Source organism: Gymnoscopelus braueri (genome assembly GCF_963280865.1).
Source record: "Gymnoscopelus braueri genome assembly, chromosome: 20".
Taxonomy (NCBI): domain Eukaryota; kingdom Metazoa; phylum Chordata; class Actinopteri; order Myctophiformes; family Myctophidae; genus Gymnoscopelus; species Gymnoscopelus braueri.
This window is the reverse complement of record NC_137622.1, coordinates 32,359,420-32,384,434: the sequence shown is the minus strand read 5'-3', so window position 1 is coordinate 32,384,434 and position 25,015 is coordinate 32,359,420. Positions and strand designations below refer to the sequence as shown.

Genomic DNA, 25,015 nt, shown 5'->3' with positions numbered 1-25,015 from the left:
ACAGTTTGTATTACCATACTTGTGAGGACACATCAGGATAGTGTTCCAACTTGATTCTGTACTTGAACTTGAATTCTTGATGGAACAGACTGCATTCTCTTTTAGTAGTCTACAGAGGTGTACAGCTCCTGTAGTTTTGTCCTATTTTGCTATTGATTAGATCAAAAATGCTGCAGCGGTTCCTTTGATCATTATCTCTTTACAAAATAAATGCGTTTGTGAACGCGATGTTTAATAAAAGCATACCTTATAGTTTATTCAGGTGCTGCCTGAGCAGTGCTGTGTCCAGTGTCCACTTGTGACTGACGGGAGCTGAGATTGCAGCAGAACAGAACGCGGCCCAGTATAGTTTGCTGTGTGGTCATGTTAAGAGCTTCAACAGCAATAATCAGCGAACCTCTCAACACCTGCGCATTGATTTATGACTGATGTTGTTTTATTTCTCTCTTAAAGAGGGTAATTAGAGTGCTGTGTCTCCACACAGCCCTTTGATGAAAGCTAGATTTTAAAACGTGAATACTGAACACTGGAGCCTGCCTGTCACAATGCAGGACAGACTGGACAGTGTCTCAATTTGTGGGACGCCGCACGCGTGAAAAGCCATGGAAATGAGGGACTGTCCCGTGCAAAGCAGGACGTCTGGTCACCGCTAACTGTTTATGATTTAATTCTTAGCCTGATAGTATTAAGCTGTAGAGTAAAAAGGTTCCAAAAGCTGGATTTGAACCAACAACCTTGAAACTGTGATTAAGCTCCTGCACCACAGAGGCATCGAAGATATTTGTGACAATTTAAGACATGGCTCCATAGGATTTTGATAACTATGAAATCACAACACATGTTGCAAGCTTGTAGATCTGCAAATTTTATAAATTAATCCTAATTAATTAGACTGTGCAATAATGTAATATTGTGTACCTCACCACTGTACCACCGTGGTTCACTTCATTTAATCAGTTCTTATGTACGCTCTTCAGTTAAAGATTAGAGCCAGATACAAACTTGGAAAAACATCGTTGGATTTGAACCAAGAATGTTCTGTTAACAAAACACTGACTTTTCTCCACACTGTATGCTATAGGTGTGTGTGTGTGTGTGTGTGTGTGTGTGTGTGTGTGTGTGTGTGTGCGTGTGCGTGTGCGTGTGCGTGCGTGCGTGCGTGCGTGCGAGCTGTTGTAGAGCCACCATGAGGCCGATGTGGGTTGGCAGTTCTTCCTTGGCCTACTGTGAGTGTGTGTGCGAGGTTTCACAGTAGCCAACTTTGGAAGCCAATCGGAATGGAATATGAGAAATCTGACAGATACTGTATGTCTTGATCACATGACTACTAGAGATATGTGTACCGAATTGCGTGAGGTTTGGACAAAATCTGTAGGAATATTAGCCTGGTAAACCACCATCTCCAGCCGGCCTGGCAGAAACAAAAATTAGATAGATTTTTGAACCAGGTCCCTATCTATTTGTTTTATATCTATGTAAAAATGTTAATGACTGCAACATCAGTAACCTTTTAAACAATGTGGACAGGAGTCTGTGAATGAGTGTGAGGGACATTCACTCTTCTAGGCAGTAGGCCAGCCCCATAGGCTAAACCAGGGGTTTTCTAACCTTTTTATGTCATGGACCCCCATGGTCAATGACATTTGATATGGGGGTCATGGACAGCTCAGAACCTAGTCAATATAATCACAGAAAACATTTATGATGTCACCTCAAGGTTGTAATCATTTTGCTGCAGGCTACACACATGGTCATGATGAAACTGTGTCATTTTATCCAATGATGACATAATTTAACAATTTCATCCTGATAAAGTGTTTAAGGGCTATTAACAATCTGCCATATGTTGGAAAACCAATCCATCACGGTCACTGCTCAAATCATGTCTGGAAAATCTAGTTTGGTGGAAATTGGCATGGGTTATATGGAGTGTTACATAATTATTCTGGGAATCCAGGAAAAAGACATTTGATTGTACGACCTATGGTTCAAGACTTGTAGACCAAAAACGTAAAGCGGGCCGGTATAGCACCACCATGAAGCCGATTTGAAAAATTGAGGTTGAGGTACTTCCTTGGCCAAAAGGCATGAGAAATTTGGCACTGATTGGTCCAGCACTTTGTGAGATTAGCCCTGAACACACACATAGACACACAGACAGGGGAGAAAACACCTCCCCTTCGGCCTGGTGGAGATAAAAAAAAACTTAGTGAGTCTGGAGAGAAAGCAAGGCTTGCAGAGTTGAGATGGCCTGTAGCTCAATGAAATGGGACATAAGGTACTGTAGATGCACTTTGCTACTTTAGAGGAAAGGTATGATGAATAAAATACAACCAATAAAGTAGAGGAGAGAAAGTAACCAAAGTAATCAGTAATCAAGCGTGTTGCTTGATTACTGTAATTTGTGGTGACAGCGAGAAAAGAAGGGCTAATGTTAATTGCAGACGCAGGTCACTAAGTAGAGGGAGGAGTCCGTTTGAGTGAGTGATAATAGCGGAGTAAAATAGACTGGATGAAAGGAGCACAAGAAGAAAGTGGTGCAAAGATTGAGAGCCCAGCAGAGGAAGAATAATTAAACGAAAAACTAATTCATGCAAATCGCTTTGGTTTCGAGCTGATAGAATTCTAGGTGTCAGGTTGAACTTTCACTCCATTACCGTGTCCTGTCGGTCTCCAGTTCTTTGTTTCACTGCTTAAAGAAATATTCACTCCAACGAACACTCGTACATGTTTTTCTCCCCCCCCCTGTATGAGTGGAGCAGGCAAGGAACAAAGGAAAGACGCAAGTTCCTTTCCTCTCAGGATCAAAATTGCTGTGTCTTTTCCTTGGAAAGTAAATCTGCCTTTGTAGACTGCGGCGATGCATCAGAGTCCCTATCCTGTCCTCAAAAGTCCCCGCAGAGACCTCAGTTTCACTGAAACAGAACTTATTTACATCTTGAATATTTACAGTGTTTTCTTTTGGAAACTGCCAGCTGGTGAATCACATTATCTGCCTTCCAATTGTGGCTTCAGAACCGCCCCAAGCTATGTCAACGTCTCTCCCCGCGCAATCCTGCTGCGTGCATTGCAACACTTGCCAGTCTCCATCTCCCACTCCCTCTCTCCTTTCCTCCATTTAATAAAAGAGTAAAAAGCAGTATTTTGACGGCCGATCTGTTAAAGCTGTTGGAACAAAATGGCATTTTTGTCCTCTTTTTGTTTTTGCAGAATGTGGCTGTGTAGGACTGCTTGGCTTTGTGCCATCAACTACCACATTGATTAAACTCTGAAAGGCAAAAGTGGCTGCTATCTGAGTGTCGTGATGAATACGAGCAGCAATTTTCTTTTTCATGATGAATAATAATGTTTTATCCTGACAGCCCAAAGATGATTCAGAGGCCAACGGTTCGGAGCCGTCCACCCTGTCCTCTCCCGTATCGGGGGGAGGACACCACGGAGAGGCAGCCAGCAGAGAGACCACAGACACTGAAGCAGCAGGTCAGTGACAAGTGGTGGCCAGGGCCCACAAGTGGGACGAAAGGGTAGGCCCCCAGATAATTGGCAAAACATTAAGATTGTAATGATAAAATAACATTAATAATGAAAAAGTGATACCAATAATGAAGAACTTAAAAGTATACTACGTTAGTCCCATTGATCCAAGGTGGAACACAATCGATTGATTGATCATTAAAATGATGCTCTGAAAATGTACGCGGCCCACCCATCTACCCACTTAACACGGCAGCCGATAGGCTGTGGACTTTAAGTTAAGTCTGCACCGCTTGACCTTGACTTAAAAAAAATAAACACAAACACTGCCAGACCCATGGGAAACATGTTAAAGCTTCTAACACATTTTCTTTTCTCAGCTCACACCCTTCAGGTGTGAACTAATGCTTCTGCGCGTGTGTGTGTGTGTGTGCCCGTGTGTGTGTGTCACAGGAGATGACATGGAGCATGAACAGGATACAGTGCTGCAGCTTCAGGAGGTGATCGAACAACTGAGGAACGTCTTCCCTTCAGAGCCAGGTAAGCCTCCATGGATCCCTGCGGTGTTTGGCGAATGCTTTTTCCAAAGCCTTCTCTACATGGTTGTTTCCACAGTGTTGTGCTTGCAGAGGAAAGACCCCAGGAATCTCACGTAGCCCAGTGAAAATTACTTGATTTTACACATGTAAAATCGTTCATTGGCATTGGCTTGTTCCACGACCACGTGGAACAAGCACAGGAGCTCTTGAACAGAGTCAGAGTGTGCCAAGGTTTTGAACATGCACCTAAAACAACAACAGGAGGCACTGTTCTGAAGGAAGTCAAGGACTTCAAGTACCGGGGCTCATGGGTCCACTGAGGAAGGCATTTGTATGGAGGGCCCTGGCCTGTGTATGGAACTCCAACCTCCCCGGACAAATCAAACTCAGCTTCTTCTATGCAACGGTAGAGTCTGTTCTCCTATATGGCAGTGAATGCTGGACCCTGAAACCAACCCTGCAGAAGTCTCTAGACGGGTGCTACACAAGAATGTTGCGTTCAGTACTTAACATCAGCAACAGTGTACCAGCATGAATCTGTCTGAGGGAATACCAAGGGTGAGCGAGAAAATAGCAGCCAGGAGAATGTGACTAGCAGGACATTGCCAAAGACATCAAGAGCTGCATCATCAGCCCGTAGCACTTGCCCTAGCCTTGACGACCTTGCAGGATTATGCAAAGGCTAAAATGTAACTTAGATAGCATAGACAGATGCCAGGTCATTGTTGGCCTGGCATCCTATAGTGTATAGTTTCAATGTAGGCTGATGATAGGTTCTTGGTTTACGTTTGTATTAGTTATTATTAGATTATTGGTTTACTTATGTATTATTTTATTATTAGATTACATTTTTTATGCATTTGATGTATTATGATGTATCATGAGTCCTTGCTTACTGTAAATCGCTCTGGATTAAGAGCGTCTGCTATGTGCCTAAACTGTAAACTGTAAGAGCTGCCAGCCAGCAAATTGGTGCTGTGGGAACCAACACACGTGCACCGGTCACGAGGCCGTCCTACATTAAAGGGATAGTTCAACCCAAAAATACTTTTTTTCTATCGATTAGTCACCCCATGGAGACTTGAATTCATGGATATTTTTTTGGGGTGACTAATCGATAGAAAAAAAGCACCAAAGAGCTGGCCAGATGTATGGAGACCCAGGATGACTGGAAGCGACGATGGAGGGCTCGTCTGAGGACGACCTAGAGAGAGAGTGGCATAAAATTGAAGAGGCTCTTATAACAGCCCCAGTCTCAGAAAGTGATATGATTGTAGTCTGAAATCCTATGTTAGCAGTGTGTTTCGAAAAACATGTGCAAACCAATCCCATAAGCTTTACTAAGCACCCTTAAATGTGATGCAACTTTTGAAAGTCGGCATCCACAGAAAAGATCGGAAAGCTCCACTCCAGCATTCAACCTTTTCCAAAATTAAATGTAAGGTAGGTTTAAAAGCCAATTTCCTAAGGAAAGCTTGAAAAGCCAAGGAAAAATAAAACTTTGAATACTATAACTTAGTAGCTCACTTCAATAAGTGGTTGGTTACAGTAAATCCACCACAGCGTACTAGAGGAATAAGATATTTTTTAAATATCAATTGTGGAGTTTACATTGTGTTACATATATTTAAGAAATCGAAGCCCACTCCCAATGCCACCTGAACTACACACATCTCACATCTTCTCCTGAAAGTTTTGCAGCCATGTTCGTGTAAGGGACAAAAACATAATCTCTCTCTTTTCTGCTCCCTTTCCTTTTAGGCACCACGTCGCTCATCTAACTCCAGGTGTGCCCTGAAGAGCAGAGTGATGCCTGATGAGAGACCTGAAGGCAGGGGCTCCATATGGCTGAGGTCAACGCCACAGTACACCAGGCACTATAACCACTACAGTAGCTGACTTACCCAGACCCAGCTCTGAGCTGGAACTCTGTGCACTAATGGCCTTTTTCATGCTAACAGCTGAAGGTTAACGCTAACGGCCGTTTTGCGAGGTGGTGCTAGCTAGCTAACTTGGTTAACCTTAGTGGCACAGCCTGACAATGTCTTAACCAGCCAAATATGACTAACATTAGCAGCCCGTCAGGGAGAGACTAAAGTTAAATGACAAATGTAGTGCCCAGCCAAGACACTGTGCTAACCAGCGTCTGTAGTTGTCTCGAGGTGAGAAGCTTTATATCCGTACACAGCACAAAATTGGACCTTCCATGAAAAGGACTTTAACAATGCAAAACGGAATGAGAAGCATATCCCCTTGTTCTGTCAGAATGCCAGTAACTGGAGTGTCTGTGATTGGTTTTTGTTTCGAATGTTTTATCAGTCTTGCATTCTTGTTTTGTTTTAGTTTTTTTGACATGAGTAGGAGCAGTGTTCTAGCTCACCGGCATTAACTGCATTTATTCCGCTTGTGCTTGGGTATGCAGAGCAATGCAGATTGTCAGGGATTCGACGAGACCCACAGCCAAGCTTATTTCCTCTGTGGGACTGACACATCATCAGTTAAAACTGTTATTTATTTAAGACAGCCAAAGTGCCCGCTAGCACAGCGCCTCTATATACACACACACAAACACACACTTCCTCTCTAATCTTTGCAAACTGCCTGTCATTCACCTTATTGTCTCAAGTGAGCACTCGTGTAGAAACACACGCACATGTACAGATACAGACACACACGCGCCCCCACACCACCCATCATGCGCACAGCCTAACACACTATTATGTTCTCTGCACGATCAATATCACATACCCAGTGTGTACTGCACAGCATCAATATGAACTCTCATGCACATCTGTGGAGATGAAGAAGCACCAGTGGTGATTTTGCGGCTCCTTGGCTCACAGGCCTCAGAGGCACGGGCTCAATGTGGAGCCAATTTGTGCTGTAGCTCAGTGGGTTCTCGTACGCCGATAAATGTCAGTATGCAGGCGGCCACTGCGGGCTCTTAGTGTTCCCCCGCTGTGCTCTGTGATGGGGACGCTGCCCCAGAGCATCAGAGCTGCCAGGCTGAGGCTCTCTGTCTCTCTCTCTCTCTCTCTCTCCCAATTCTAAGCACTACAGCCAGGGGTACAAAAGAAAGGCACAGCGCATCAGCGGCATAATGTGGTGCTATATATTCATCCCATAATCCCCTCCTCCTACATGTACATTTTAAATGAACGGGAGTTATTTCGCTACTGAATAACACCACTGATTCTGAATGCCTCGTCAACCTTTTTTCTCCACACTTAATTGCTTTTCGCTTTCTCAAGGAGACCTGTGGTCAAAACTAGCTTGGCCTTCTTCATACCCGGGTCACATTCTTTACACAAACATTATTCTATTCTATTAAAAGCCAAGGACACTTAAGAATCGTGAATTACAGTTGTTTGTGTGTGGCAGCAAGGATAACTCTGAGCATGTAAAAATGGACAAAAATGTAATCGTGTTAAATTAACACAATATTTTACTGTGTGGTATTGAGTGGTAGGTAATTTCTTTATTACCAGTGTTTATGCAAATATTCTTTTAAGCCTGGCCCAAAGGGTTCAGCTGTTTAACAGCCTTTGTCTGTATGTACATACAAAGTATGCCCAAATATGGAGTAATTGGCCAAATATAGAGATGTCAGAGTACTGCATATCCCCCATCTTTTTACAGATTACTTCTGAAGGGGTCAGCCTTCCCAAATATGGGCTCCAGCTGAGCCTCCAAAGTACTGACTGCACAGGCAAAGCTACACTGTCTTTAACCGCTGACACCGCTTGAGTAATTTCAAAGCGTGCATGTGAACACCCACAAGAAGGTTTTTTTTCACTCACGGCAGTCTGAGTCAGAAAGACGGGGGTGAAAAAACAACCACTGGGTTTTCCCGGTTGATTGCCAGACCTCGACACCTGTCAGAAAGGGTTAGAAAGGGTCAGGGCAAATAAGGCTTTGGTGAGTGAAACCACAGTACTGGAGCTGCTCAGAGGGAATAAAAGATCTGAAAGTCAAAGAGAAGAAAAGACTCCATTTACCACTCCAGGCAGGGTTTTTTGTATATTGAGGACGGGAGGGTGGAGGGGTCCACTTTGATGTGCTTGCCACAGCAGATTTTCTGAAACAAAGACCTTTTAAAAAGAAAAGTGAGCTGCTCCGTGCTTTTCTCAGTCATCGTATGGCGCTCATGTCCCAGGGAAAACACACAGGTATGCAGTCATGAACTTTTTGACCACTTAAACCCCTATATATGTTGACCGGGGTCTATACTTGTTCCCCAGACCAAATCTCTTCACCAGAAATAGGCGATCTACAAGCTCACAACACTATTCATGCAGAATATCTGCCTATTATGACATGCCCAGAATAGGGATGCTAGAGTTCATGTAGTTAACACATGCTAACCTTGCAGCCAGCCTTCATTATTATAACCCCCCCCCACACACACACACACACACACACACACACACACACAGAGTTGGTATCATCCTCCACAGTGCTCACTGCCTGTTAGTTGTGATACAGTTGCTAGGGAACCGTCCCCAAGGACGTGGCAGCACAGGTTCTTCGAGACGTGAAGGTGGCACTCTGTTCGTAATGGGAATGCTAATAACCATATGGGAAGCAAGAGAGCACAGGGTTTCCACTCAGACACTCCCCACACGCCCCCTCAACCCCCCCACACTGTCCCCCTGCTGCTGCTGCTGCTTCATTTATGCTCCAGCTTGTAGATCGTCTATTTTCGGCACACAACACCCTCGTACGACTGGGTATTAATGCAATATAAATATAAGCTTGCCGCTGCTTAGCAGGCAAAGACAGTCATTATCTGCAAACATCTGTTGACGCCCACTCTGTGCCAGCGGTGCTGGAAGGACACTTTGAGATCTCAGAAGTTAGAACAAAGAGGAGCTGTTTAGGAACTTAACAGTCACAAACAAGGAAGCATGATTTACCCATAGAAATGTCTCTTTATTGTCATTCATACATGTCACACAATTAGTTATCAGCCCCTCTTCGATTTGCACTTGTGGCTCCTCCACGTGCTTGCTGCTTTCTCTGCCCTCCGTGGGTGTGCAGCATGATGTAAGACCGACAGATGGTGGAAAAGATGAGAAAACGCTCCCCATAGGGGGTTTGCACGTTGACACTCGTCTCACTTATTTTTAGGCCATTTTGAGATTGGTCCAGAGGAGAGGCAGATAGGGAAAATAGCAGAGGGCAGAGAACGTGATCGTACCAGGTGGCCCCTCGGCGGACATCCAAACCAAAAGGTCTTTGCTGCCCACAACTCTCACTGCTTATGTGATCATCATAGAGTCATCTATTGCTCTGTCTACAATGCACTGTACCTGTATAAAGTGTGCGTGGTTGTGTAGGTCGCTGTCAGCTCTGCGGATGGCTCCCTGTATTTCCCACTGCCTTCCAGTTCCCCCTTACACACACACACACGCAGACAGTCACACATAAATACACACGTACCCTGCTCTCTGTAGCGTGACTGGAGCTGTGATTGTAGAGAATCTGTCTGGAGAGACAGCAGTCACTGCAGAGGAGACATCTCTATGGGGATCTCTATTTTATATGCCCCTGAAACACAGCCTTCTTTACCGCATGTAGTAGGTCGGCCCCCACTAATGGCTCATCTCGTACCCCCCCCCCCCCCCGTTTATGTCATAGACCTCTCTGTATGGTATCTTGTGTCAGGACACACAAACGAGAACGAGTGCGCTTGTTTGTTGTCAACATGGCAGGGCAATGAGTCACTTAGCCTCTGACTTAGTTCCGATGAGTCTGTCCCAACACTAACCTACGTTCACACGTGCATGAACGCACATGCATTACATACACACACACATACAGTATATACTTCACTGCAGAATGCTCATTTGCTGTGGCAATGAGGTCTCTCTTTTTAATCACTATTTAATATACCTCATTAATCATCTATGCGTTTGTTGCTCATCTCTAATGGTTTCAGTTTTTGCTATAACATTTTCACATGCAGAACACCTCTTCCTGTCTTTATCTCTGGAGTTTTTAATCTGTATGAAAATGTTTTTTTCTGATGAAAGGCTTTTTTCAGAAATAAGTGGGTTACTGGCTGCTTTCTACTCTTTGTGTACAGAAATAAAAACTTTGTATTTGGCATATCCAATGTCTGCCTGTGCTTTTTATGTTCCTCCAGCGATCCCTCTGTGGATTTATTAATAATAAAACATTAAAAACAACAAGGTGTCAAATTATTTTTTCTTCTTGTGTTTACGTTTGGTCTTGCTTGCGGCAGAATCAATATTTCCAGTTGCAAACAGAGGCTTGGCTTCACCGGCCACCCGGGCTGCCTCTTTATCACTGCCCTTTACTTCTGCTTCACTACCTCCATGCACATGGCTTAGCTCTCCCTGCTCAGTGTTAGGTCTGTCTGCCTGCTTCCCTAATCTCTCTCCATCCTCTGCCTCCGCTGCAGCCTTCGGGTCAGCAGCAAATAATTGGCACCTGTTGGCCGATTCCGAATCGGTGCCACCGTTTCCTGACCCATCATTGGTGGATTTGTTTCTCCCTGTTCTTTCCTGGCTCTGGCTCTGTGTAGCGGTTGTTTGGCATTTGATCTTCCTAGTGCCCTTACAGGACCCTGATCTGATCACTGCTTTATCTTTGCCTGCACTGGCCGGGGCTGGACCGATATCTTCGTCTCCGCCTTGATTATCTGGCGTGGCCTGCCTGTCCCCCAGGAACACAACACTCTCTGCTTTCGCTTCACTCTCTGCTTTCTCTTCACTCTCTACTTTCTCTTCACTCTCTACTTTCTCTCTGCTCGCTCCCCTACACTCCTTCTCATTCTTACTCTCCTCCCCTTTGCCTGCATCAAAGGTTCCTTTTCTCTCAGCAGTGGCTGGCAGCTTTGTCGCAGTGTCCCCGGCTCTCTGTGCGAATTGAACAGTTTTCTTTGCCTTTACAGCGGATGCCTTGGTCTTGAGACCGCCGGGTCCCCACCTCTCCTGTATTACATCTTGGTAGGTCTTCTTCTCTCTGCCGTGCTTGGTGCGGATGTTCTCCCCCAGCTTCTTCAGCTCCTGGCGGCAGATGGGTTTGAACTTGGGGTCCAAGCGCTCTGCCATTTGGAAGTCCCGTCTAGCTTCATCTTCGTTGCACAAGGCAGCATGCGCTCGCGCCCGCTGATACACCGCCTTAAAGTTACCTGTGGAGTTTGAATAGAAGTATTGGTGGGAATGGAAAACCAAAAGAGTCTAAAAGCCCCGCTAGTGGGTAGTAGATGCTACCTAGTCATCCAACCAGACCCAAGTGGTTTGAAACAATCCATTGCAATCTTCAGAGCCCAGCACTCTCAGTAAGCAAGTGGAACCTTTGGTTTAAGAATGGCGCTACAGGATAGGCCATGTGGTCACCAAAATCAGAGTTCATCCTGCAATCTGCATATTCGATTCTGAGATATCTGTGTACAAAGTTGACATTTTGGCTCGAGGGTGGTGCTAGAGGAGAGATCATGGGGTCACTAATGGTTAGATTGTATCCTCAGAGGAACAAGTATCCGTGCAGCAAGCTTCATTGCAAACCGGCCATTAGATTTTGAGATATCTTGGCCTACGGGTGGCCTACGGGTGGGTCTAGAGGAAAGGCTATGAGGTTCATCCATTGACGAACTGACAGTGTCATCCTTAGAGCAACGCTGCTAGCAGGTCTAAAAAATAGACTAACAAAGAAAACGGGAAACAAATACGAGGCATATGAGCGAAAGAAAGGTCAATTGGGGGTGAAGGACTGCCAAAGTATGTCCAATTCACTTCAGCCTCCACAATAAATAATTCAGCTGTGAAAATAAAAACACCCCCACTAAAAAACATCCATGGGTCCATGGGTATCAGGGGAAGGTCAGAGACTGTCTGATAATGCGGCTGTCAATGTTTCTTTGTTTTCTCTGTTGCAGCATGAACACAGACGTCTGAAGGACAGACAATTGTACTGACAACACAATTTATTCAAGTTTAGTTCAAAGTGACAGCATATCAGGCAAAACCGGAAACAAAACGGTTCACAAACGCGCATACCATTTTCTAGATCAATAACCCCTTATACAGGACTCACCTTTATGGGCTTTGAGCAGCTTGTTGTTGAGCTCCACCACTTGCTGGTACTCGCGCAGCTCCAACATGCACTGGCTGAGATTTAGAGTTAAGGGGAGACGCACCTTCTCCAAGGACACCCAGTCCTCACCCTTGTGTTCCACCTCCTGAATGCACAGACGGGAAGGGGATGACAAAGGGATTGATTGTTTGAGAGCTTGGGGTGACAAAGGGATTGATTGTTTGAGAGATTATTTCCATTATGGTACTTTGAGTGTAACAGTTAGTGCTACATGTTGGGGGAGGTAAGGGGGAGTAACAGAGACATACAAAAATAATAAATACATTCATTCAATTTCCAATGTACAAGACAACTAAAACAGCACAATCAAAACATGCACTGCACCCTAATTGGAATTGGCTACAACTCAACTAATTAAATGGTTATAATTAGGTCCAGCGTGCTATTCAGCCAGCTCTGTATAGGACTTGGAGAGTCAGCTCTTTATGGGGAGTCAGTGGATGGGCGAGATGAGTGAGAAAAGTGGGATATTGAGGAAGGAAGTGGGGATCATTAAGACGAGAGAGGGGAAAAGTGTGCAAAGAACAGCGATGCATGCAAGTGGGAAGGGAGGGAATGAAGACAGGAAGACGCGAGAAGGAAAATTGGAGCTGATAGACAGAGGTGGGGGGGATGAACGACGTAGAAGGCCACCGGTACACAGAGAAATTATGATGGAAGAAACTTGATGGACAGGGCGGGGGAGCGTGAATGAGGGGGCGTTTGTGCATGTGAAAGGTGCGAGGCAGCCGAGGGGGAGGCGAGGAGCGGTGTGTAAAGACACAGAGATAGAGAGATGCTTGGGCGAGCACTGTCACAGTGAAATCTCCCAGGGTGTCTATTATTTTTAGCTCTCGCTCTTTCTCTCCTCTCCAGTTTTGACGGCATACCTACAATGCCACAGCTGCACTCTTCACAAGAAAAAGCAGCAACAATGAGGAATGATTGTAGCTTTCCCAGGGTAAGCTGCATCATGATGGTTATGTAAGACCATGCTACGATAATGGGCAATCATGTGGAATGGATTCATGAACAGTTGTCATTTCACGCATTTGTTTGTGGATCAGTCCTCAACAACCCCAATACAAAAGCCCATCTGCCACCAAAAGAGGGACGTTGTAATTATCAGGGTGACATCGTCTCTACTTTTAAGCCTAGTTCAGACCAAAGATTCGCGATGGGATTAGGGCCCAACCGATGCCAGATTTTTGGGTCCGATACCGATCCTGATAAAAAAAATTTTTTCAAACAACCTAAAAATCTACAAGCTCATAATGGGATGCGTTGTGAGCTTGTAGATCTGCTATTTTTGACAACATATGAATCGTTTTGAAGTTTTTGCCTAACATGCGCAAAAGAGGAATGCAAGGATGAAAGTGGTCAAAAACAATCGGGCCACATTGGCAGCATAACTGCCAATAATACACATGTTGTAATGAAATAATGGCAGATACATCGGTGTGGCTCACTTCAAGGGGCTGTGACACTGACCTTATACTGAAGGAAGTCCACGTACTCTATGGCCTCATTGAACTTTGTCGACGCCTCCTCGAAGCACAGCTCCTTCATGAGGAACGTGCCCTCGTCTTGCAGGAACATTACCAGCCGTAACATCTGCTGCCAGTCCTTCCCCTCCGTTTTATCTGGAGCACTCGTCTCGGTCTTGAGCTGGGTCTCTGCGCGGCCGGCCTCCACGTTATTAGCCGTTTTCTCGGTCGCTTTGACCTCAGCCGCCTCTTCCTGCTCATTTCCCCCTTTGTCGGCTGAGAACTCTTCATCTTCACACTTAGATTCATCATCGCCTTTGGTGTCGCTTTGCTTCTTCTCTTTCTCGTCTTTGTTCTCATCTTCCTCCTCCTCCTCCTTTTCATTCTTTTTTCCTTCCAGCTTGTTCCAGTACGCTTCTTTCTCCTCCCAGTACTTCTCTTTCATGCGGTCGCTCAGAACCTGGAGCTCCCTGCGGACGAGACCTGACAGAGTGATGTCCAGGCTGGCCACCATGTTGAGGTCCCTCCTGGCCTCCTTTTCGCTCCACACCGCTGCGTAGGCCTTTGCCCTCTTGTAATACGCCTTCACACAGCCTGAGATGTGTTTTAGAGAGAGTGGAGGAACAGCACAAAGGGAGAGAGAGATCATTAATGTCTAAGATGAACGCATTAGATAATGAAGCCCGTTATCTGAACGAGGATGTACGCCCCCGGCCCGTCTGGCAAATCAACCCATCTAGAATCTAGATAGAAATGGTAAATCTAGATTCTAGACGTACTGTAGCCCAGGAGGCCATTTATATACGTACAACTCTGGGCCATTGTGGGCACCATACATCACCAATTACTGTGTTTTCTTATCAGCGCAGAACATGTCAGAGAGAGAAAGGAAAACCTCTAAGGGCTTTTGACACTAATATTACATTGTGTGTGTGTGTGAGAGAGAGATATAGAGACTGAGTGACTTATCTCTCACTAAGGCCTCACATGGATATTGTAAACAGACACACACACACACACACACACACGCACAGACGCAATGTAAGCCCTACAATCCCGGGAGGCGTGGGCTCAATTGGCTGGTTAGATGATCTCCATTGATGTCTCTCTCTCTCTGTTCTCTCCCTCTCTGTCTCTCTCTCTCTCTCTCTCTCTCTCTCTCTCTCTCCCCGTCTCTGTCTCTCTTCCTCAGTTTAATTTCTCTACATTCTTAAGTCAGTTCAGTCTGCCAACGTTCAAAGAGATGTCTTCATAGCCCCTGGTGTCAACGGGGACGATTCAGCAATCAGGCCATTTTTCTTAAGGCCGGATTGGCTTGCAGGGAAGGGTAAAGTAACGGTCTGGCTGATTTATGCTGATAAGAGGCGAGGAGGTGAGGACAGCATGACAGCAGGGGATAAACAGAACGAAAGGGAAGGAGGTGGGAGAGGAAGGGAGTAAATGAGGAGGACTGAACACAAATAGGGGGCGAGTGGAAGGATGAAGTCTGTACATAAAGGATCCTGCATGAAAGGGAGTCAGAGGGAGTGGGATAGAATTGGAGAAGGAAGGTAATGAGTGATCTGTCAGACTATGACGGGCGTTGAGGGAAGTATAATTTCCATAAGCATCATTAAGAGGGCTGGGGATGGCGGGGACCACTGCACACACTGGACCACATCATGCTTGGAGTGTGCCTACTACTGTCTTTCTCTCACACACACATAGCACACACACAAGCTTACTTACTCCTTTCTCATACACAGAAAGACAGAACACTAACCACCCACGCCCACAGACATGTATAACACTGGAAAGCAAGACGGAGGCACAGAGAATCAAATATAAAGACAGCCCTCAGTGTAGGCATAATTCACCGGGCACTGAGCGAGATACTGTGTCAGTGTGGGAGTTCTTCTAAGGATTATAGGGGCAGCCACGGGCACGGCAGCACAATTCTCAGGCCTGTTCCACCCATAAACATCATTGTAATGTCAGCCGTAGCGTCACTAAAGACACGGCTAGAGCATGTAACCTCCTTCAATAAACCTGCACTTTAATACAGCGTTTGAAATTACTGCGAGCATATGCGTGTGCACGTACGGAGGATTAGAGGCTTCATGTGTCTGCACGCTCGCGCATGTATGTGCGTGTGTGAGTGCGTGAATGTGTTGGTGCATGTTTGCGTGCGTGCAAGTGCATGCAGCTGCAGGGCCATTTACCTTTGTTCTTCTCCAGTAGCTCGGTGGTGTGATCTATGACATCATAATACTCCTCCAGCTCCAACATGCACTGGCAGTAGTTTAACTCCAGGGGGACGATCATACGACCTATGTTGATGTAGTCTATATCACCTGCCATCTCCTGCACACACACACACACACACGTGTGAAATACACATTCACGTGCAAAGGAGTGATGAGAGATCAGAGGCTGCTTCTGCTGCTGCACATCGCTTGGCATCTGCCTCGCATAAATGTTTAAAAAGTTTTAATTTGAGTCTCCTCATTCTATTTTACATAATAATGGATGGACACGACCGAAGCAGCCTGAGGGCAGTGAAGTTTTTAGGCAGATAGATACTGCCTAAAATGCTGGTATCAGTATCGGCGAGTATTCCACTCTATGCCAAGACGATACCACATCATTTATCACATGATATTTCATTTACAGTAATACTTCAGTTGATGTTGCACTACTGTTTTATACTCCTACTGTACTATTTACATTATCATTTTACTAACATGTAGCTGCACTTTAACAATTATTAATGGACTTTTGTTTTATTCCTAGATCCGTGGTTCAGATCGGCACTTGGTATCCACCGATACGCAATCAGTATCAGGAAGTCAAAACTGGTATCGGTACATCTCTATCTGGAAGCCAATAAAAAAACATATTTATGAAGGCTGCCAAATATCCACACCTACTCCACTCCTTGCTCCATCCTTAGTGGCCAGTACACTGTAGCAGAGGAGCTCTTTACTGCTCTCCTTCCTCACCATATAACCATAACATTATACACACAAGGAAAATCTAATGTGGGTCTACACTGGTAGCTCAGAAACACTTCACATGCTGTTAACACTGAAATAATAATTATAAATATTCAAAGAAAATGTTGTCCTTGGGGCCTGTTTAGCATGTTATCAAAAGGGTCTTGCACCCTCAGCAGCAGCAGCAGCAGTGTGCGTGCGTGCGTGTGTGTTTTATTATCATAATTTTATTATCCCTCCTCATCCCTCACTTTCCCATCTCATTAAAACCTAAAACACAAAAGAAACCTGAAAGGTCAAATTGTGGTGTATCACCACAATTTGTCTGAGGTATGATGATACGTTAACGTCTTTTACTTCGCAAGAACCACTTTTCCAGGTGTTTCACCTTGGATGGGCGTGGTTTTAGCAGAGCTTTTGTGAGGTTAAGGTTAGGGTTAAGGCTAGGGTGGATAGGCATATAACCACATCCACCTGGGCGAAACACCAAGGAAAGAGGTTCCTCCCTTCCCCTTCATCCACCCCTTGCCTTTGTCTACTCACCCTGGACTGAACGGTCTTCAGCAGCAGGACTGCCTCCTTGTACCTGCTGGCAGCCTCTTCAAATTCACCCTGCTTGACCAGAGCGTTGCCCTGCATGTGCAGTTTGGGCACCTCCTCAAGCTTCTCGTCCTTTTCCATCATCCACGACTCGCGCTTATAGGACATGGGGTCTCCCACCTGAGAGCAACAGGGGTGGTTAATTGGAGCAAGAATGAAAATCCAAAGGAGATCTAAACTCCACTGAAGTAAGGATGGGCCATGGGTCAACAGGTACGAAGGACTTTGTTATTTCACGCACATAAGAAAACAGAACTAGAGAATTAGCGAAAACCTTGCTTAGCTCATTCAACTGATGAATGTGTATGTGCTGCTGTTTGCTGGACCCCCTGGTGGATTACCACCTGCTGTAAATATGCATCAGTTCAGAATTTAAAGTGGGGATTTGGTTGTTGCTTTGTTGTTGTTGTCAGTTGCATTTAGGAAAAGGATTGCCTAGTTTTCCGGTGGGTATTTGGTTGTGCGTGCAGACTTTATGTATAGATTTTTGTGTGTGTGCATCTGTCTCTTTCACTCAGATATGCATTTGCCTCATCAGACCTGATGAGGACCCGCATGGGTTGAAATGTTGTCCTTTGTCCTCAAAGTATTCTCCTAGGACAGTGTGCAGACTTTTCTTCTATTGCATTGTACGCGTTTTTGTCCAGCACCTGTCCAATCGAATATGCTGGATGTGTGTGCTCCACCTTGGACTTTATTTCCATATGTCTCTTTCACTTAGATATTGATTTGCTATTCAGTTGGAGCAAACATAGTGGTTAAAGGTAGGGTATGTGATATTTTTTGGTTTAAACAAAAACACTTTTTTGTTAGGTCAAAGCTCTATTTTCTGATAGCAATCATTGCTAAAGCCCCAGTAGTTCTCAAAGTTTTTTGTGCCAAGGACCCCCAAATTGATATACATTTGGCCACAGACCCCCCCATCTGAAAAGGTTTTGTGCCAGGGACCCTCAGAAGAGACAAAATTGTTCAAAAATCTTCAAAACACTTGTCAAGTGGGTTGCCAATTTCAGCCAATCAGGAGAGAGGAGCCATTTATCAACTTAAAATTTAGAGTTCCAGTTCCAATTTTGTCTGCTCATTTCTTTGTCATCACTTTCACTTCTTGTTTATCCTGTATCCTGTGTGAGTTCTCTCTCCTGATTGGATAAAATTGGTATCCCGACCTGAGAATGCATTTTACGTCGGAAAATTTAAAGAAATGCCACAGAATCCAGGGAAACAAATATGTTCATTGTATGACCTACAGTTCAAGAGTTATAGGCCAAAACGTGAATCTTCCTGTTATAGCGCCACCATGAGGCTGATTTAAAAATGTAGGGTGGCATTTCTTCCTTGGCCTAGTGGGGATGTGCGTACAAAGTTTCGCGGAAATCGGACGCTGCGTTCATGATCTGAGGCATTTTGTACAAAACGGGTGACTCCTGCAAACTTTGGAAGACAATCTTAGCCAATAAGGATGGAATATGAACAATCCGACAAATCTGTCTTGATCACATGACTATAGATATACTGTGTACCGATTTGTGTGATGTCAGGACAAGGAGTAATATAAAAAGAATTGTATTTGCAAAAATCAGCCTCCTGGTGGCGCTATAACAGACCAATGTGAAAGATTTGGGGCAGAGGTTCTGCCTTGACCTGACCTCAGTGCCTTCGGCCTTGCGGATATAAAAATAGCTTGCTTATTGTGTAATTTTTTTTTTTACCAATTACCTGAATGCCCCCGCCCCCCAGTTAGAAATCGCTATAACGATAGAAAGCAATAAATGAAAATGTTTTAACACTTAATTATTATTATTACAAACTAATAAAAGAACCCTTGAAATGAAAAATAACACCCAGATCATTGGCAGAAGGTGGAGGCTCTGCTCTCTCACCTTCATTTAGTAAGCAGCATCTGCTGCCAGCACTTACCTGCACCAATTCCATGATGAAGATGAGCGGCTGGGGAGTTCTCATGATCTCGTCCAGCTCAGGGTAGCCAGTGGAGTGATAGTTGAACATGTTGCCCATGCCACACATGTGCCTCTGGCCCTCTAGGGGGTCCTTCCCTTGGGCAATAAGTCGCATTCCCTTCGACACAATAGGGTACAACCCTGTGTGCTGGAAAACAAAACACAGATGACTCATCTAGGCACTTAAGCAGCTGGTTTGCTGCTGCCAACACTAGACTACACGGTTACTGTGATTTTACTTGCAGATATTATTCATCTTTTTCCAGAAGGACAAATGGCAGCACTTCTTCACAACAACATTATCCCATTTGTGTTTATTAATAGCAGAAGTGTGGAAGGCCACCAGAGGCTGTTTGATATATCGTCGCTGTTGGGTGGAAACCTTGTATGTCCAAAACCGTTTCAGGAAATGGAAAAAAAGAACCTGTGTAGTTATGTGTAGATCCAATGGATCCAGTGTAGTTATTTAGTCACAAGCTCTTGTTAATAATTTCAATTGGTTAAATATTTATAAAACCCACAGACAGACTCAACCACTTTCCCACAAGAACGTTAAAATAGCAGATCTACAAGCTCACAACGTGTAACGATGCAATGCGTTATGAGCTTACAGATCGACTACTTTTTGCTACTTTTGTATGACACAGAAGTATGACGAAGTAGAGCATTGATTTATTTAATCAAATCCGGGAAAGCATCTGTGTCATTTTAGATTTTAGCGTAGGCTATTCAAAAATAGCAGATGTACAAGCTCGCAGCGCGGCACAAATTTAGAAATATCTTGAAAGTGTGAGAACTACTGATTTAGAAGGTATTTGTAGAACCGGCTCCAGGTCTTAACGGGATGAGGGGGGGGGGGGGGGGGGACATTAAAAAGATATGAAGAGCAACCCCCAGCCCACCCAAGCACTCACAGCGATTCATTTAAGGCCCCGAAGAGTGTGAATGACAATAATATCTAAATGTATGTGTGAACTGCAGCTGAACTCACAATGGCTTCACACCAGAATTCAGCTACTTCGCCGACTCTCATGGAGGTGAGCAGGGTCTCCCAAACCTCCATCTTAAACATCTTTCCCATAAAGATCTCAGCCGGCCTCTTGGCCAAACGACTGTCGTCAATTACTGTCCGCTCAAAGTTGTCCAACAGAGTCTGGAAATGGAACGCAATCTTGGATGGAACAGAGGAAGGGGGGAGGAGAGAAAGCAAAGATTAATTAAATGAGGAGAAAACAATCAGTGGTGGAAGAAGTACTACTGAGATATTTTACTTCAATAAAAGTAGAAACTAGAAAATGTGCTCCTCGGAGCACAAGTCTCCGCCAGCAGACTATAGCAATTATATTATCATAGCAATAACTAATGAGATACAGTAGAGTAAAAGATATATACTGTAGTTAAATAAAAAGGTGTATGTTAAAGAAATATTTATTAAAAACAAAATGATTTAAAAATCATATTTTGGGTATTGGGTCGAGTAATAAGTTGTTAGCCCAAGCCTGTGTAGGGAGTTTCCCAAGTTTAATGGCCCGATGACACGTGTGGCACATCCAAGTGTTGTTTTGCTTGATTGCAGTTGGGTTTTTGCCTAGGAGACTTACAATATCTATCGTTCCTGTATAATTTCCAGGTTTAAACTCTGCCACTGATTCTCTGTAGAGCATTCGTTCACAGGAACCACAGACATAATTGGGTCCACTTTCGGACATCTTCTTTAAGAATGCGAGAGCAGCTTCATTAACTTCTAATTCTTGTGATCTGTATCGTTTCTTCTTACTCGTGTTATGTGCTTGTTGATGTTGTCTTTCATTATTTAAATACTCTGACCAGTTCCTTTTTTTCCTTTCGATGTTCTCTTCAGACTCTTCTACTTTTTCTTCCAGAGATTGTAGCAATCTTTGCTGTGTCATATTGTAAGCATTCATGGCTAGTCTTCGTCTTTTGTCATTTAGCGATTTTTTGTCTCTGATTAATTTCATTCTTTCTTTATGATTCTTAGCTCTGTTTAATTGAAGCAATGCTTTGTTTACATTGAAGCAATCTATCATATGGGAGTCGTCATAATTGACTGGTTTGTTCAAATACTTGTCTGTCTTCTTCATCTTCATTGTCTTGAACAGTTTCAGCAGTTGATTGGTGTGTTTGATCAGCTTTGGCCTTCTGCGCCTTTGTTTGACCAATGTTAGGTGTTCTCAGAGGGACACACACACGCACGGACGGGTGATTTGGACTAGAAGATACTGTTCCAATCAAGACTGATTGATCCTGTCTTACCTCGCTTCAAAAACGTAAACGGTTTTTTGAAGTGACACACCTATTTATAGAATTGTATTTCGTCATGCATTCCTCTAGCCAATCAAAGGCATTGGTGTCAACATATTAATACGTATTAAGATTTCGGTCTTGTTGTGGGATCAATTCAACTCTAGTCCTCTTCTGTGTTACTGTTGTAGATGAGTATGCTTTCTTAGCTTTGGCCTTCTGCGCCTTTGCTTGACCAATGTCAGGTGTTCTCAAAGGGACACACACACGCACGGACGGGTGATTTGGACTAGAAGATACTGTTCCAATCAAGACTGATTGATCCTGTCTTACCTCGCTTCAAAAACGTAAACGGCTTTTTGAAGTGACACACCTTTTTATTATAGGATTGTATTTCGTCATGCGTCCCTCTAGCCAATCAGAGACATTGATGTCAACATATTGACACGTATTAAGAGTTCGGCTTTGTTGTGGGATCATTTCAACTCTAGTCCTCTTCTACGTTACAATTGTAGATGAGTATGCTTTCTTAGCTTTGGCCTTCTGCGCCTTTGCTTGACCAATGTTAGGTGTTCTCAGAGGGAAACACACACGCACAGACGGGTGACTTGGACTTACTGAAGGTACTGTTCCAATCAAGTCTGATTGATCCTGTTTTACCTCACTTCAAAAAGTAGGGGCTTTTTGAAGTGACACACCTATTTATAGAATTTTATTTCGTCACGCGTCCCTCTAGCCAATCAGAGGCATTGGTGTCAACAACTTGACACGTGTCATGTGGAGCTTGCCCAATGTTAGCTTGGCTAACAATGTTTGCTCACACAAAGCGAAAACATATTCTCCACCTTCGGCGGAGACAATTACACAGTGTAGCATTACTGCGTTCAAAATTGTACTCAAGCAAAACAAGTATTAGGTTTAAAAAGCACCAAAAGCACTTATTATGCAGAATGGCCCATTTCAGAATAATAAATATGACTTTATTTCATTATATTTATTGATGCAGCCATTAATCACTTGAACCATAGCTATATATTTTGTTCCCTGTGGTCTCCCAGGGGACTATACTTTGTCACCCAAGTTTTTTCCCCCTACATTAAATCTCTTCTAAAATAACGGATCACAATGTGTTGCGGTTCGATGTGTTGTGAGCTTGTAGATCTGCTATCTGCCATTTCTCTACATCTGCCAAATGTTCGCCTATGACAAGCCCAAAGCCTAACATCACACTAGAAAAAAATCGGACTAATGGTATGTGGAACAATGGGCCTAATGACCAACCCCTGTTCATAAGGGTATTTAATGTTGCAACTGGTACAGGCTGGAGGTGCTTATTTTAACTACCCCCTCCCTTCCAATATTGTTATCTGTTATAGCCTATCTGCAAGTAACTTTTATTTATTTATTTTACCTTTAGTTATACAGGTAAGTTACGATGGAGCCCTACCCGTTCAGGGTAGCAGCAATATACTATAATACAATTAACAAAACATTAACATAAAACGGAACATTTAAAATAATGTAAGAGTGCAACAGTAGTACAGGCAGAAATAGCACCAATAGAAGCATACTGTAAGTCCCTCAGGGAAGCTGCACTGTCGGGAGGTATCAAATAAATGTAATGGAGATAAAGTGTATTTGCCCTTAAAATGTATGTGGAATAGAAGAATAGAATAGGCTGCTATGCATCACATGTCTATAATGCATTATAAGCATACTTATAATGCATTATGAGTACTTATACCTGTAATTATACAGTTTTATAAGCAGATTACATTGCCTTTATACTTGACCTTATAAGTCATGATGCTTTAATGTGTCATGGTTATTGTTATAAAGCATTGAGTATTTTTGAGTTCTTATAACTAATTCTAAAGCGATATAAGCAGATTATAATGCATTATTATAGGCATGGGATGCAAGTGTTTCTGAAATGTTAAATACTCAAGTAGTAAGTACTTGAATTGTTGCCTACTGTATAAGCGCAGTAGGCCTACTTGAGGAAATGCAGTTTCTTTATTACCACTGAAAAAATACAGTGGCCCACACATGTATGCATATGGGCCAATGTTTTCAATTAAATTCAGTTATATTCAAAGGAGATTTATTGGCATAAGAAAACAAAGCCTGTTTAGCTACATTGGCAAAGCAAGTGTCAAATAAAAACTATCAAAACTAGAAATGTATGTAGGGTAGGCTATAATTAAGTGGAATAAAGAAATGTCACATTGCAACTTGGAAACACTAGCTTACAAAATCAAACAAATTAGAACTGTATACCTACAGTATATACTCGTGTAGGCAAGGATAAACCCACCCCTTTCTCTTTAGGCAAGCGTATACATACATGATATGACTACACAAATGTATGACTACACAAATGTACGTTTACATGTACATAGAGATTCGTGCTGGCATTGTCGTGGAAAGTATTTGTCAGTGTGTGCAGAATTAGAGCCATATGGCAGGATATAACGAGTACATTTAAACAGGTCACGCACCACCACAGATCAGCACATTAAGAGAAACACACACACTGCCAAATGTTGCAGTTTGGTTGACCAAACTTTCATTGTTTGTAAACAACCGCATATAGAACAAGTTGAGGTCGTCAGTACCATTCCCCCCTCCCATAAATGTAGTTCTCTCATACCTTGGCCCCAGGTGGGAAATGTGGCATTGGCCCTGTGCCTCCAGAAAGAATCTTCTTTTTGACTCCGGGGTAACTGAGGAGATAGGTCTCCTCCATATTTTCCCTCTTCCCTGGCGTCGAGGTAGATGAATTTACCTGGATCCCTTGGGGTTACTCTGTCTGCAGGCTCTGGAAGAGCGCTGCAAGACAATAAGGTGTTTTGGATATTTTGTGGTGTGCCTCTGGTTTACTAATTAACCTAGTGTAGTCCTGGCTGGCTGGCTGGCTGCTCTCTGACAGATGGCAGGATTAGCTAGGGTTTGGAGATGGCCACTTTAATCTGTGGCGCTAATCCCTCGCGCCTCCCTTTTCGGATTGGAAGGCTAATCCCCACAGAAAGGCCGGGATGACCAGTGCGACTGAGGGATACGAGAAAGGCCCAGATCTCTCCAGAACAAGATCCTTCTGGAAGGAACGAGAGTAATCTGTTGGCATGACATCATGACAATATTGTCCTGCTGTGCTGAGGTCCATATGTTAAGTGATTATAATCCTTTATCCTACAGTCAAAATAAACATCAAAATACACTAGAATACAACCATAGGCTGTATAAGGGCTGTAGTGGCGCTACACGTATACACTGTAGGATGCTGTGCCAAAGCACTTACCTTTATTAATGGGAAAGCATCTACCATCCCATTCTCTTGTAGGATGACAATACACCAGTGTGATTGCCCAACCACTTACTGTATTGTACATAGTCAGGGCAGCATCTAAACTCTAAACAAACAATGAGACACAGGGTTCCACACAATTCTAGAATATGCCATGACACACTTCACACTGAAGCTATTCTGGCACGATATGTTGTTTAATTCTGGAGTTATCTATGACTTTAATTCATTTTTCACACAAGGCAAATTAATACAGGGAGGTAGAGCGGTCATATAAGCTCTTGTGACAGGTTGAATCATTTTTTTCTAC

General features: G+C 43.8%; 2 protein-coding genes across 3 annotated transcripts in view; one reads left to right on the top strand and one right to left on the bottom strand.

The window, feature by feature from the left end:
• drp2 (dystrophin related protein 2) overlaps nt 1-5,906 on the top strand; it is a 180,886-nt gene extending 174,980 nt beyond the window's left edge. For both annotated transcript variants that reach the window (XM_080415251.1, XM_080415250.1), the window contains 3 exons: nt 3,363-3,480; nt 3,928-4,014; nt 5,775-5,906. In XM_080415251.1, the coding sequence (XP_080271377.1) occupies nt 3,363-3,480; nt 3,928-4,014; nt 5,775-5,794 (225 nt within the window). In that variant the 3' untranslated portion in view covers nt 5,795-5,906. The remainder of the gene's footprint in view (nt 1-3,362; nt 3,481-3,927; nt 4,015-5,774) is intronic.
• A 4,306-nt stretch (nt 5,907-10,212) lies between these two features.
• Nucleotides 10,213-24,905, bottom strand: LOC308075657 (uncharacterized protein). Its single transcript, XM_080415605.1, has 8 exons — nt 24,052-24,905; nt 20,128-20,307; nt 19,096-19,284; nt 17,122-17,298; nt 15,805-15,946; nt 13,608-14,197; nt 12,078-12,219; nt 10,213-11,172 (listed from the first exon to the last, which is right to left on the bottom strand). The coding sequence occupies exons 1-8, from the start codon at nt 24,145-24,147 to the stop codon at nt 10,217-10,219; spliced, it is 2,472 nt and encodes an 823-aa protein (XP_080271731.1). The 5' UTR covers nt 24,148-24,905; the 3' UTR covers nt 10,213-10,216.
• Between the last annotated feature and the right edge of the window lie 110 nt (nt 24,906-25,015).